At 43.6% G+C, this 15,089-nt stretch overlaps 1 protein-coding gene across 1 annotated transcript; it reads right to left on the reverse strand.

Moving 5' to 3' along the window:
* Positions 1–3,125: 3,125 nt before the first annotated feature.
* LOC308118067 (leukemia inhibitory factor receptor-like) lies at positions 3,126–14,934 on the reverse strand. Its single transcript, XM_080477288.1, has 17 exons — positions 14,809–14,934; positions 12,728–12,879; positions 12,494–12,647; positions 12,155–12,424; positions 11,939–12,065; positions 9,861–9,991; positions 9,640–9,779; positions 9,403–9,556; positions 9,205–9,266; positions 8,185–8,401; positions 6,870–7,049; positions 6,694–6,795; positions 6,253–6,414; positions 5,279–5,407; positions 5,110–5,203; positions 4,963–5,026; positions 3,126–3,957 (listed from the first exon to the last, which is right to left on the reverse strand). Exons 1-17 carry the CDS (start codon positions 14,882–14,884, stop codon positions 3,556–3,558), a joined length of 2,616 nt encoding a protein of 871 aa, XP_080333414.1. The 5' UTR covers positions 14,885–14,934; the 3' UTR covers positions 3,126–3,555.
* Positions 14,935–15,089: the final 155 nt, after the last annotated feature.

A 15,089-nucleotide genomic window follows, 5' to 3' on the forward strand; every position in this document is an offset into this window, starting at 1 on the left:
AATTTTATATAGTGCGTAATTGTTTAATGTGGGATTCTGAGGCTGTCACAATTACATGAAAGTCAGTATTTCTGTACTTTTATGTGCTGAGAGAGGGGTAGAGAGGAAGAAGTAAAGAGAGAGGTAGATGAGGTAGAAAGAGGTAGAGAGAGAGAAGTAAAGAGAGAGGTGGATGAGGTAGAAAGGGGTAGAAAGAGATAGAGAGAGGTAGTGAGGGGTAGAGAGGAAGAAGTAAAGAGAGCGGTAGAGGGAGAGGGAAGTAAAAAGAGAGGTAGAGAGGGGTAGAGAGAGAGAGAGGAGTAAAAAGAGAGGGGGAGAGAGAAGTAAAAAGAGAGGTAGAGGGGGTAGAGAGAGAGAAGTAAAGAGAGAGGGAGAGAGAGAGAGAAGTAAAGAGGGGTAGAGAGAGGTAGAGAGAGAGAGAAGTAAAGAGGGGTAGAAAGAGGTAGAGAGAGAGAGAAGTAAAGAGAGGTAGAGAGAGGTAAAGAGGGGTAGAGAGAGGTAGAGAGAGAGAGAAGTAAAGAGGGGTAGAAAGAGGTAGAGAGAGAGAGAAGTAAAGAGGGGTAGAAAGAGGTAGAGAGAGAGAGAAGTAAAGAGGAGTAGAGAGGGGTAGAGAAGTAAAGAGGGGTAGAGAGAGGTAGAGAGAGAGAAGTAAATAGAGGTAGAGAGAGGTAGAGAGAGGTAGAGAGAGAGAAGTAAAGAGGAGTAGAGAGGGGTAGAGAGAGGTAAAGAGGGGTAGAGAGAGATAAGTAAATAGAGGTAGAGAGAGGTAGAGAGAGGTAAAGAGGGGTAGAGAGAGGTAGAGAGAGGTAGAGAGAGGTAGAGAGAGAGAAGTAAAGAGGAGTAGAGAGGGGTAGAGAGAGGTAAAGAGGGGTAGAGAGATAGAGAGAGGTAAAGAGGGGTAGAGAGAGATAAGTAAATAGAGGTAGAGAGAGGTAAAGAGGGGTAGAGAGGGGTAGAGAGGGGTAGAGAGGGGTAGAGAGAGGTAGAGAGAGGTAGAGAGAGAGAGAAGTAAAGAGGTGTAGAGAGATGTTGGTGACATGTCCTAATGAAAGAAGGAGAATGATGGAGGAGAGCAGTCGGTCCTCCAGGAGTCTAAACCTGCAGCAGCTTCACTAGAGAAGGACTCAGGGAGTCTGAACCGTCCTTCACTCAGCTTTATTACACAGAAACCTTCATCCTGACTTTAACAGTAGAAACTGTGTCAGCTTCCTTTACTGAAACTGGGAGTCGACTCCAGTGTCACTTCCTCTTTTACTTCATCGGTTCACTCATGTTTTCCCAATAGTCATGAAGTGGACTAGTTCCTGTCCGAGTGCAGTGACCTCCAGTGTAAAATACTGAAGTAAATCAACGTTTTTATAAAGTAATAAATCCACTGCCGAGCCGCAGCATCAGAGGGGAAACTCATTCAGATGGACTGAAGCTCTTGGTGGAGACCAGAGTGAAACTGGCCTCCCTCTGCCTGAATCCTCTGGAATGCAAGAATACAGACTCACCACATCTGAAAGTTATCAGCCGGCATGACGTGACCCGAACAAACAGTGTTGATGACATCAGACTGAGAGGAGAGAGGATTACAGCCCAGAGAGGCAAGTCCAAACCTCGTATTTACAATGACTTCAAATCTCAAACATTCAAACAAAAGACTCGTTTTGTCAGCACACGCGCCGCTTAAAAGATAAAAGTTAGGGGACGCCGCTCTGGGTTCCACCTCTGGATGAAACCGAGACTTAACTGTGGACCGCTCCACTTGTTGGACTAGAACTTCAGTTTCCACAAACAGTGAGTCAGTGTTGGTTCACACATCTGGTTCCAACGGTGAAGAAATATTCATCTTTCCTTGTTTAGGTCCAGAATCCAGAGAGATACGACACACATCGGTGTCACTTCAAACAAAGTCCCCAAGAAACAGACAAAGGGGACACAAAGGGACGTACAGCGACTCTACCGTAGGTCAGAGGAGCAAGGGAACACACCATAAGTCTAAATAACAATAAGACAACTTAACACAAACAAAGCCACACAAGAAAAGGTCCTTTGAATAGAAATTCTACTTGGATGAAGGTAAATACCAGCAGGACTGGTATTGTCTCGTAATTGTGAACTATATATTGATTTCACCAGGAGCATGGGGACGAGTGGGACGGCGCCAGACTTCCCATCAATAATGAAGCGATGGCTCCCTCTACTGGCCACTACACTCATTGCAAACTTCAATATGCACATCAATCAAGTTCACATGAGTTCATATTAACTGAGTAAATTATTTGCATTGCTGTTTTGGTTCTAAAAACATTTTTTAAAAATTAGATAAGAATTTATTTATTTATTCGAGATTTTAATTAAATATTCCGTATGGGGACAGCAGGTTGTTAAAATCTTTATAGGTTAAAAGAAGGATTTTTAAATCTTTTCTAGATTTAACAGGAAGCCAATGAAGAGAGGTGAGTGTTAGAGTGATGTGATTAGAACTATGAAGCAGGTGAAAAAAGGTAGTCCTGCAGACTAAAAAGATCAGTCCTGTTCAAAAGTAACTCCCAGGTTCCTCACAGTGGTACTGGAGGTCAAAGTAATACCATCCAGTGTTACTATATCTTTCTATAATTTTCTCTCTCAGATGTTTTGGGCCAAATATAATGACTTCTGTTTTATCTTAGTTCAGAAGCAGAACATTACAGCTCATCCAGGCTTTTATGTCTTCAAGATAAACTTCTAGTTTAATAAGTTGATCAGTAGCATCTGGTTTTATAGACAAATAGATCTGTACATCATCCGCATAGCAATGGAAGTTAATGGGGTGTATAATGTGAAAAGCACAGGTCCTAATACAGAACCCTGTGGAACTCCATGTTTAACTTTAGTCTGAGCTGAAGAGTCACCGTGAACATGAACAAAGCCGTACCTGATAAATATGATGAAAACCAGTTTAGTGCTGTACCTTTAACCCGGATTAAATGTTCCAGTCTCTGTAGGATGTTCTGATCAATAGAATCAATGCAGCACTGAGATCCAACAGGACCGGCACAGAGACCAGTCCTTTGTCTGAGGCCATGAGAAGATCATTATGTCATGATATGGTCCACATGTCCTGAAGTCACCCTCCAGAAAAAGGAAAAGACACATTTAAAGCTTAAAATTCATTAACTAAGGTGAGTGAATGACGGACCCATGTTTCTATATTGTAGTTTTTTTGTCAGAAGCAGACTAAGTTTACGATCTGTTACACCTCGGCACATAAGTGACAAACGTTTAACACACAACCACAGATGGACTACTGTATTAACACAGACCTCCAGTCCGTCACAGGGCAAACAACCAACACACACTCACACACTCAGGGTCAGCAATTAGCCTCACACACATGTTTTTGGACTGTTTGAGGTAACCCATGCAAATGAGGAGAACATGGAAACTCCACACAGAAAGACCCCGGCCAGTATCTGGACCCAGACCTCCTCGCTGCGGCTGCTTCCCTTAAAGACAATGAAAGTAATGTTACGTTTGATGAATTATAGTCACACACACGTCTCTGTACTTGAGGAGCTGAGCTGTAACTCAAAGCTCCCTGCTGCACTGGGAGGAGGACGGCAGTGAGACGTAGGCTGAGATGACGGACATGCGGCTGGGTGGAAGCTCCTCAGTCTCAGCCCGGCTCTGCGGCTGGTAGCCATCAGGACTTCCTGTCTCTGTCTGAACCTCCGGACCCCAGCCGGGCTCAGCTTCCGCCTGCAGCACCAGGTTATAGGACGGGTTGGAGACGTCCCGCGGGGGGACGGTAGAGGGCACGCCGGGGGGCCAGAGGGTGTCAATGTTGGTGAGAGTTTGTGGAAAAGCAGTGTGAATGTCCTCCGGGCTCACGTAGTCGTTCAGTGACTCTCCGGGATTATAAAGCAGCTCAGGAACATCCAGGATATCTGTCTCAGGGTGGAGACACTGATCCGTCACCAAATACTGACTCTGGAAGACAAAGAGTCAGAAACAGTCAGAGGGAGAACGGTTCCTCACTGCAGGGAGAAGAGAAACAACAGAGCCGTGGTCGGGAGATTTATGAGTATATGGTTTTAACAAACGTCCTCTGTTTTACTGTCGTCACCTCAATCTGAGCTCACATGACAAAAGCTGAACAGAGTTCAGTTAGAAGACCAGAACTTTTCCATCATGAGACCTCGACTTTGGAACATGTGGAGATGAGATTATCACCATCTGTAGCTTCCTTCAAAAACATCCTTAAAACTCACCTACACTCACATACGGAACCTTTTCTTTTTTTTTTTTTTTTTTAAATATCTCTACTTTAACTGTAAATTCACTTTAACACGTCACATGAAGCAGTGAGAGGAAGATGCTCTAAACTCTGGATGTTTGTGGTTAGTGACTAAATGTACTGATACTGAGAAGAAGCAGCTAATGAGAGGCTGAGTTATCTTCATCTGGTCATTTTTACTCTACGATATTATTTGTTCTTTGAGTTTGTTTGAAACCTCTCTGATTAAAGAGTCGATTCTTTCTAGTTTGTTTTTCATTGTCCTTGTTCTCTCTGTAATGAAGCTTTTCTTCTCTTTGTTCATTATGTGTTTTATCCTCGTTTCTCTATCAGAGGTTAAATTTAAGGTGGTTCTTGTAGCGTCGTCTCTTTTCTTCCAGTTCCTCCAGTCCGAGTTTTATTTGTTTTGTCGTTGTTACTTTATGATATCCTCTGAAAACATTGGAAAACAATATAAATTTCCTAATGAGCTCAGTAACCTTTTTTTCAGTGCTGCTCATCCGTCACACACGCTATAGATACAGGCTAATGCTAACGCTAACGTGGCTGCTCCTGCAGTGGAGGGGAGTTCAGTGAAATAGTGACAGAACAGCAGATGGTGATAATGCTCAGAGTGGAGGCGAGAAGAGGAAACTGCAGTCGACCACTTGTTTTCTCTGAAGGACGCAGACTCAAGCTGAAGACTGTGAGAAACTCACTGCCGAGGTGAACTTCTCCGTTAACACCGGCTTCGGGATCGGAGGGTACACCTTCTGTTTGATGCTGTCGGAGGAAGGACGCACAGAACACATCCGTCACTCAGCGATCGTACTGCACTCTGAAAGCGTATGCGGTGGATTTCTCACCGTGCCCACTGTCTGTAGCACACTACTGTGGTGACGGACAGGAGAAGAAAAATGACCCCGAGGGTGATGAAGACGGACCAGATCACGTTATCAGCTGGAGAGGGAAAGACATGCCGAGGTGAAACGAACTGAGCACCAAAACAAAGTGGAACAGAAGGAGGCCACCTACTCTGGGAGTTCAGTGTGGCTGTGATTGATGCATTTCCACATTCTCCCACGGCGGTCACGGCGGCCACAGTGAAGGTGTACGTCGCTTTCCTCAGGTTTCTGAGCGTCAGACTGGTGGCGTGAGGATCGTCTGAAGACAGAGAGAGTGAAGAAACAAACTGCCTCACCGCCTATACCGCAGTGTGTGTAGAGAAATAAAAACTCAATGATTGACTGATTGATGAGGGCAGGTCTTTATCAACATGCTCGTAAAGGTTCAGGAAAGAAATAAAACTAAGATTCTCCTCCTGCGATTCTCTATTTCATAGTTAGGACCATCTGGGACTGCAGATGAGAATTAGCCTCTGGCTAAATCAGGTGCAATGCATCAAATGGCAAGATGCGTGTTTAAATTGTACATTGTCCCTTTTAAATAAATAAAAGAAATGAAAAACAAAAACAAAGATAAACCCACAAAATGAAACTCGTCCAGCAGTTTTTCACCAAGTTTCCCGTTCCTGTGCTGCTTTCTCGCTGCTAGCTCAGATTTGAGGTGTAATTTTTTGCAGTAGATAAAAGTTCACTTCCCACGCAGAGTGCACAGCGGACACTAATGCTTTTGTCACCTTTTGCTGAGTGGAACTCAAAGTAAGGTCTGCTAAGTAATGGTGCAAAGTGCTTGGAAGCATCATCACTGGTGGCAAGAATATGGTATCTGAAGAAGGAACATTTAGCAGCCGCAGTGTGAGAACATGAGCATGCAGTACTAACACACTGTGATCTCACCTGGTCTGGTCTCACCTGGTCTGGTCTCACCTGGTCAGGTCTCAACTGGTCTGGACTCACCTGCTATGGTCTCACCTGGTCAGGTCTCAACTGGTCTGGTCTCACCTGCTATGGTCTCACCTGGTAGGGTCTCACCTGGTCAGGTCTCAACTGGTCTGGTCTCACCTGGTCAGGTCTCACCTGCTATGGTCTCACCTGGTCAGGTCTCACCTGTGCTCACAGTGTGAGGGGAGCTTTTGTGGTCCTGGTAGTGCAGAGTGTAGCCCTGGATGGAGGCAGTGAGCTCTCTCAGAGGTATGGGGTCCCAGGAAATCTCCACATCTGAGCCTTGCTCTTTAAATTTCAGCGATTTGAACAGATCATCTTCTATTACTGGAAAACACAGATATATTCAATTCAATTCAATTCAATTCAATTCAATTCAATTCAATTCAATTCGATTCAATTCAATTCAATTCAATTCAACTCAATTCAACTCAACTCAACTTTATTTATAAAGCACCAAATACAACACAGTCTTCTCCAGGTGCTTTGACAGAGAGAAACCCATCAAATTCACATGAGCAAGCATAAGCCACTGTGGAAATTTAAAACTCTCTCGAGCAGGAAGAAACTTGCAGAACCACTACAACGTGAATCATTGAATCTTACTTGTCTCTCTGACGTAACCCTCATTCCTCTGCAGCAGCTCAGGAGCTCCGTCGGTGCAGCCGTACACAGACAATAAATACCTCCGTCCGTCTCTGAAGCTTTCTGTGGGATAACACAGAAAATGTGAGGCGACGTCCGACTGTCTCACAGTTTAATGAGGAAAGTAGAGCACTTACCTGAAACGCTGCTGACACTGGTCTGATTGGGAGGAACTCTGAGCCAGTCTACAGAACCAGTGCCAGAGGCAGCACACCAGTCCACCGTGTAGCCACAGCTGGCTGCAGGAGAGGCAGGCCAGGACAGGCTGAAGCCCCTGCCGCTGCCAGAGATCCAGGAAGTGTTCACTGCAGGTCTGCCTGTTGAACAAGCACGACCAGCACCTCAGGGAATCACTCATCTTTAAATATAAGTTTATATTGACCTCCGGTAACCGTGTAACTCTTCACTATGAGAGGTGATAAAGTCTCATCATTCAATCCCACAGTGTGATGTGTTATTTCCAACAAGCCTCCACAGTGTCGTTCCTCACCTATTTCATGGGTGCGCTGACTGAAAGTTATCATATCTGTTCACATTTTCAACTAAAATAAATTTATAAAATCATTAATCCAGTGCAGAGGTGTCCTTATAGTTTATCATTTACACTAGTTCTAAAAAACAGACATGAGTAGCAGTAATTTCATTGTCATCTGTCGTTAACTCGTCAATTGGTTCAGAAGAAGAGAAGAAATTAGAAAGTTACCAAACATATTGATACTTATTCGTACATTTAGATTAAAACATTAACATGTGCAGTATCATACAAATTAGGGAAGCATCAATATCGATTCCAGTATCAGGTATTGGGCCCAAAACTGTAAGGTGTACTTGGACTGATACTGGTACTTGTACTCCCCGATACAGAGAGTATTGCGTGATGTCTTTAAATGAGTACTCGTATCGGTACTCAGTATCAGCAAGTAGCCAAAGGTTAGTACTGATACTCGTCCTTTAAAAAAGTGGTATTGGTGCATCAAATTTAGATCATTTGAATCAGATTTTCTTTTTAAAATACTGCAATACAAAACAACTTATCTCTCCACTGATACGTTTGTGATGTTTTTTACTTCTATTAGCAGTCTTCATGGTAAAAGCTCAGTGAAGAAAACATGGAAAGAGTGATTTTTACTGTATTTGCAGAATTTACCACTTCTTTCATAATAATACTTATTATGATTCCAATGTTTCATTTTTTTTCTGTCAAGTACTTTGAATCCTTTCAATAAAGATATAAATCAAAGAAATAGGACGTTAAACTGCAAAGGCATTTCCTCATGGTTAAAGACTGTTTGAGCAGATAACGCAAACAATTAAAAAAAGAAAAAAAAAGAAAAAAAAGACATTTTAGAGTTTAAACAATGTAAAGAATTCAAGTATTTTAATGCTGTTAATGTTGATATTTTGGTCAAACGACTGCCGTTCAAAACCCACAATGTATGTGAGGCGTCCCACCTGGACTGATGCTGGGGACGATGACAGTTGATGGAGGAGAGCTTCCATGTCTGTTTCTGGCGGTGACCGTCACATTGTGCTCCTCACCGGGGTTCAGACTCAGTGTGACGCTCTCCTTGCTGTTGGACACTTTGACCTGCTGGTCTTTCTCTCCAGTTCTAGTCCAGGTCACTTCGTAGTCGATGATCTCTCCGTGGCTCTGATAGGCCAGCAGCTTCTGCACAGACAATATTAGTACTTCAGTACTTAGACACGCGGCTGTCAAAGTATGGAAATGGTTCTTGTTTGATGGCAAAATAGTAACAATCTGTTACCTATTTGAAAGTATCAAGAGATAGTCTTTTTTTCTTCATCAGGGTCATTGATCTTCAGATAATTCAGCAACTCCTCTTCTAACCAAATATACAATTGAGTTCCCACTGAACCAAGTCACATAAGTAACAAACCTTTCTGAAGAATTTATTTCCTATTAACTGAAACTAAAAGTGTAACATTGCAGCTTCTTGATGTTTTGTTTTAAACTAAGTCGCAACGTAACCGTTCCTGTTTATGTCATAATCTCAGATTGTCACCATCCAGAGCTAAAAATGAACCCAGAATCCCAGACCTGTCAATAAATTCATTGTTTTTCAGTAGAAGATAATTGTAATAAAGTCCATCTGTCTACAAGTTGAACCATTTGTAGAGTTTCCATTCTGTTTTCTTCCAGCAAATATCTGAGATTATTCTGGCTTGATCAGAGGTTTGAATGTGTTATGTTATGTAATAGATGTACTGTAATGACTGTACTTCAATGACTGTCCTGAAATGAGTACCCCCTCGCCATGCCCAGTGTCAGCTGGATTATTTATCTCCCACATGCAAGATAAATAAAGGGATATCTTATCTTATTAAGTTCCATCCCAGCAACCCTCTGTCGTATCCAGCACTGTAGATGCTGGATGGCTTGAAGTCTGTATATCTACTCTTCTTTTTCAGACTATTATCGTCATATGATTAAAACCAAGGTTCGTGACTCACTTTCCAAATCACGAGTGTCTGGTTTTCCTTCATCTGCATCCACACATCAAGAGCCTCTGGAACTGTAGTATGAACAGATGAACACCTTCTGTAAACCTTGCAAATTTCTCCACATGCGAGATAAATAAAGGGATATCTTATCTTATCTTAAAACTCTCATATGCGTCAAACACTCTTCTGTTTCTGTGTAACACTTACCGTCACCCAGAGTTTGAAAGAGAAAACTTTTGCTCCAGTCCCCCCACCTCCAGAAGTGCCGTGCTGTCGCACATCGCACCTTCACGCTGTACGTCCAGTGAGGGATCAGGTCACTTAGAACTACAACCTTAAGGCCTCGTCCAAAGCTTTCAACCTTGGAAAACAATACAGAAGAAAATAAAGTCAGTTTTGTTCACAGAGGAACCCAAGCGTCTCATCCTTCCCTCATCCACTCACCGTGGTATTTGTTTGATTAATGTGTGTCTGGCAGGTTATATCAAGGTCGCTGTACTGCGCCACAGTCCACGTCCACGTCAAGCTGATGTTTCTGGAGTTGACCGTTGAAGCTGTCAGTGCGTCCGGAGCAAACATGCGAACTGAAGAACAGAGCACAACCCTCAGCTGTACGTGAAGGTTTCAGCAGACAAAGCTCTGGTTTAGTTCATATGACGAGTTACCTCTTTTCGTCAGGTCAGCCCGGTCAAGGAGCTCAACCATTCCAAGCGTGTTCTGTGCTTTCAAGGTCCAATTCCTCTCTTCAGCTCCAAACTGCATTGCTCGTGAGCAGCTTCCTGCAGATTCACAAGGGCTGAAAGAGAAACAAAACAGAATATTTCAAAATAGGTGGGTCATGCAATCACTTTTGTCTGAAATGGATTACTGTTTAAGATGAATCAGCAATTAAGACATAAATAGAGAACAGTCAGGCCCACAGTTAACTAGAAAGGATCTAGTCCATATGCAGAAAAAAGAGCCGAGCCGCCAGGAGCTGCCAGGGACTCTCATGAGTCAAGATGCTCTGGGTCCTCCAGAAAGAACTGGTCCAGGTTGGATCCTTCCTGGTTTCCCTTCATTAAACATGGGGGACTGGAAAGAGGCCCTGAATTATTCCAGTGAGCCACTGCAGAGATTGTATCTCTTGGTTGTCTTAAGCCTAGGTTCCACTGCGCAGTACGGTATGGTGCATTATGGGAAGACAAAGCGCACTGAGACCCAAAGCCGTGAGGCTCCTTTCTCTGTTACACAGATTGGAAAACTTTCTCATTCTGAACAGCAGCGTCCAGCTCCAGTTGAATCTCCTCCTCTCCTGTTATGGAGAAGAGCGTCTGCACCTCGTCAGAACACCAGGGGGCAGTGGAGCACCCACATTTCAATAAACAACGTTAACAAAAGAACCAGTGTGAACAAAGTGGCATATGTGAACAACAACAGGAGTGTCTATACAGCCGATAAGTTATTTAAATATTGCGGGCTTGTCGAGAATAACGATCGTCACCGACCAATCATCAGACGGCTGCATTGTAGCTCCTCCTCATGGAACCGTACCGATGTGCTCGGTACCTTGATGGAGGAGTTACGAAAAATGTTTAAGGATTGGGGATGGTACTTTCAGTACTATCCAGGGGCGACTGGTCATTAGGGGAAGGTGGGGCTGACCAGCCCCACCTGGTGTCATCAGACAGGACTGCATGCAAAGTATGTCATTGATTCTTTGAGATTATCTACAATATGTTCTTGTCTGTGAATAAAACGTCTCCCTATGCAGCACATAATTACTGTGTGAGGATTCTACTCCCTAGTTATTGGTCTCCTCTTGCTGTTTCTGGTTGTTGTCTCCTGATCTATTCTACACCGATGGTGCATTAGTGGCCCCACTAACAACGGCATTTAGATGCTCAGAGCTGATTGCCTGGTGCTGATTTAGGCACCGCTTCACAGAGCCGGAGCGAGTCGAACAAATACCAGCTTGTGAGAAGCGAGAGCAAACAAACAGTTAAAAATCAAAATGAATTTGGTCGATTACTTACTGGAGTACAAGTTTGAAACTCTTACTTTAGTGGAGAACCTGGTGGTAAACTGAGTGACACCGTGTTAAAGAATTTCTAATTATCTCATGGTTGTGCAAGTCTGCTGGTGTTCTAGAGGTAGAATTTTCGTCTTTGAAACAGCAGACCCAGGTTCAATACCCGACTCTGTCTATTTTTTTGTAATAGAATTAAAAAAAAAAAAATGTATTGGCTATTTCCAGTGCACAACCTTTTCACAGGATGAATGCCTATATGGTTGTTATAATGCTGTGGCTAAAATGTTGTGCACCCACTTTACTTTGACATTCAGCGGTGTCACGAGACCTGAAATAAAATCTTGCCCCACCAAGTATTTACGTGATAGAAACACCACTGGTACTATCCTTTCAATCCTTTCCTATCAACTTAAGTCAGTGGAAATGCCGCACTGTGCCAAACCGGAAGCAAGGCTGCCATCGCCCCACGTGGTGTTTGGAAGTAAAGAAGATGGATCCCTCTACTGTCATCCATTCATTACTTCATTGCCTTAAATGCATTGAATCTTATTTCATGAGATGCATCCAACTGACAGGTGTTCGTCTGTGTTGGTGATTCCTTCAGTCAAAATCACGCCCATGTTCTCCACCGGTTCAGGCTCTGGAGCCGAACTCAGGAGGAGTACACCCTGGACAAGTCACCAGTAAGTAGTTCCCAGTCTTACACTGTTGCTGTATGCACTGTAGTTATACCTCCCGAGCAGATGATACTCTGTTTTGTTCTTGAGAGAAAGGTGTGTGGGCCTTCCGACTGTCCAGCTACAGTCCACTGACTTCAGATCTTGTGTTTCACACAGGAGATCCCGATCGTCAGGTGGGTCTGATTCAGGTCAAACACCAAGAAAAAGCAAAGGTTAGCACTTATTATTGACATGGATTCACCGAAGCCCGGAGCTGGGTCGTACTCACAGCCGATAAAAGTACACGCTCCATAGGAAGTGGTGTTTGTTTTGCACTTGACATCGACGCAGACCTGTGACGGCTGCTTCAGGAGCAGCGTCAGGCTGTACGTCCGATCACTGATCCTAGAGGTGTTCATCTCAGCACCTTTGTAGCGCGTCAGATACATATGGTCAAAACTTTGACCCTCCGGCACAACACAGCAAAATGTGGCTCTGCTGCCAGCCTGGAACACTCTGTCTCGAGGGAAGACTCGTTTCATCCTCAGGTTCTGGGTTCCTGCAGAGGGACAACATGATGAGTTTCCTGTCACATGCTGAGGTGACTGGACTGGAGCTGGATGGAGACCTGGAACAATCTGCTCCTGTTCCCACGGGCTGGTCTGGTTGTTGAAGCGGGAGCGAAGCCTCACTGCATGAGACGCACAGTCGAAAGACAAATGAGACGTCCAGTTCCAGGAGTGACGCTGTCCCATCATGTCAGGGGTCACTGAGACTTTGTCCTGAAACCACACAGACACAGTCAGAACCAGCAGGGTTCCAGACACGTCGATTATTCATCACCACTGTGAACGTCTCTTACATAATGCACCGTCCTCTCTGCCACCAGGACCTCCAGCTCGTAGACGAGCACATCTTGGAATGAAGAACATGCAATCGCATCGTCCCACGTGAGCAGCAGCGTCTCACCAGAGCTGGAAAGACTCACATTGTGAGGTCCACACTGTAAAACTCCTGACGAGAAAGACCACAGGACACTTACAGAGATATCAGAGAAGCATTAGGTTCAGCAGCAGTGAGCAGACATTTCCACGTCCTTTGTGTTCAAATTTATGAGAAAATGTTGTTTTCATTGTTTGTCATGTATTGAAATTGACTGGAACTTAACTCAGTGTTTTGTTTTGTGTGCATGAATCTCTAGAAGCTGCTTTGGAGACGTCTCCAACACATTAACAAAATAATATATAATATAATATCTCACTAATAAACCTCTAATAGACCAGAGCAGGATGCTTCTATTCCTGGTCACAAAGTGCTGCTTTCAGAGAAACTGCAGGATAAAATCCAGATTTAATCGCTTGATGCAGTTTTTTTCAAAAACAGAAGTTGTTAACATTCTTCTATACTTCTATTTAACAATTACTGATTTTATATCATTTAATTTTTAAATCATTTGATTTTTGCATCGTGTAATAAAAAAGAGAAAAAAGTTATTTTCGTCGTAATAAAGCCTGATGAGTGACGTGAGAAGGTCAGAGAGGTGAGTTAGTGTGGCGGTGAATTCTGTGGATCAACACTGTGAGCTTCTGAACCAGCTCCTCAACCAGCCCCTCAACCAACTACAAGCCCCTCAACCAACTACAAGCCCCTCAACCAGCTCCTCAACCATCTCCTCAACCAGCTACAAGCTCCTCAACCATCTCCTCAACCAGCTACAAGCTCCTCAACCATCTCCTCAACCAACTACAAGCTCCTCAACCATCTCCTCAACCAACTACAAGCTCCTCAACCAGCTCCTCAACCAGCTACAAGCTCCTCAACCAGCAAGAAGCGCCTGAACAAACTCTTTAAATACAGAGACTTGATTTTTTTAAAGGGGATAATGAAAGTTTCAAAACAATATTTTTTTGTTTTGTCACTGGATTTTCTTCTCACACTGAGGAGGTTTGTTCTGAGTATAATGAATTAATCAAGCTTATTTGAGTAAACTTTCACTGACATTTAATTATCTGATACCCAAATTGAGTGGTCTTATTTTTAGAAATCAAAATCACCTTAAAAAAAAAAATTCACACACACACACACACACACACACACACACACACACACACACACACACACACACACACACACACACACACACACACACACACACACACACACACACACACACACACACACACACACACACACACACACACACACTCCAGACATCACTCAGGAAGCAGATGAGAAGTGTTGAAATGCCTGATCGGAAATGAGCAGCAGTGTTTCAGAGATGAGGAGCGAGATAATAGTCCATGTATAATTTAAGATTATTAGTCAGAATAAGAGCACAACACAATGGTTCTCAGTCCACATACTCAGTCTATTTTCTTCTTCTTTTTTGCTGAGAAGAATAATGATGAAGACTATTTATATATATATTACTGTCAAACACATGTTCTTCAGAAATAAACCAATTAATAACTATGAATTGAATCAATATAAAACAGTTCTATTAAAAATCTGAATTGAGCAACAATGAAGAAACCATGTTTAATGTGTGACTGTTTTGTATTTAGAGCTGTACACATCCTTTTACAAGCCAACATTACCAAGTGCAATTTATTGCATATAAGCTTGAACTGCTGCTAACAGTAACTTAATCACAACCAGACACCGGCGCTCACTTCAGTCGGCACATCATGCCTCTGAGTCACATCAAATAACTCCACTGCAGCTGAGTTTCAGGTTCATTTCTCCTCCTACAGCTGCTGCTCTCTCTTCTGTGCTTAGTGGGAGAAAGCAGAGGGTACATAGGCTCAGGGAGAACATGCAGACTCCACTCAGAGAGCATCAGACTGGGGTTCTGACACACACACACACACACACACGCACACGCACACGCACACGCACACGCCCCCGCACACGCACGCACACACCCACACACACTCAACTCACCCTGTCTTTGTTCTTGTGGTAAGCTCTCACAGGTCAGTGTGAGCAGTAATAACATGAAAATCCTCATTGGATTCATCCTGTCACTCTGTGAGCTGTGAGACCTCAGGTGGTGAATGTGAACTCTGTCATCCTGCAGCAGATTCCTCAAACCCTCTCTTAAAGGACAAGCTGGAGACAGGAGGAGGTGTGACTGTGAGGAGGAGGATCTCACTGGAGTGTAACTGACTCCCTGCAGCTCTCCCTCCCTGCCGTGGTTTCAATCTCCACAGGTCCATTTAGCC

The sequence above is a fragment of the Lipophrys pholis genome (genome assembly GCF_963383615.2).
Source record: "Lipophrys pholis genome assembly, chromosome: 12".
NCBI lineage: Eukaryota > Metazoa > Chordata > Actinopteri > Blenniiformes > Blenniidae > Lipophrys > Lipophrys pholis.

Excerpts from the sequence above, each read along its gene's own strand:
- LOC308118067 (XM_080477288.1), bottom strand. The coding sequence starts at position 14,884 with ATGAATCCAATGAGGATTTTCATGTTATTACTGCTCACACTGACCTGT. Across the intron at positions 12,066-12,154 it reads AGCGTGTACTTTTATCGGCT|ACCCACCTGACGATCGGGAT; the intron begins GTGAGTACGACC and ends GACCTGAATCAG. Across the intron at positions 5,408-6,252 it reads CCCTCACACTGTGAGCACAG|ACGATCCTCACGCCACCAGT; the intron begins GTGAGACCTGAC and ends CTCTGTCTTCAG.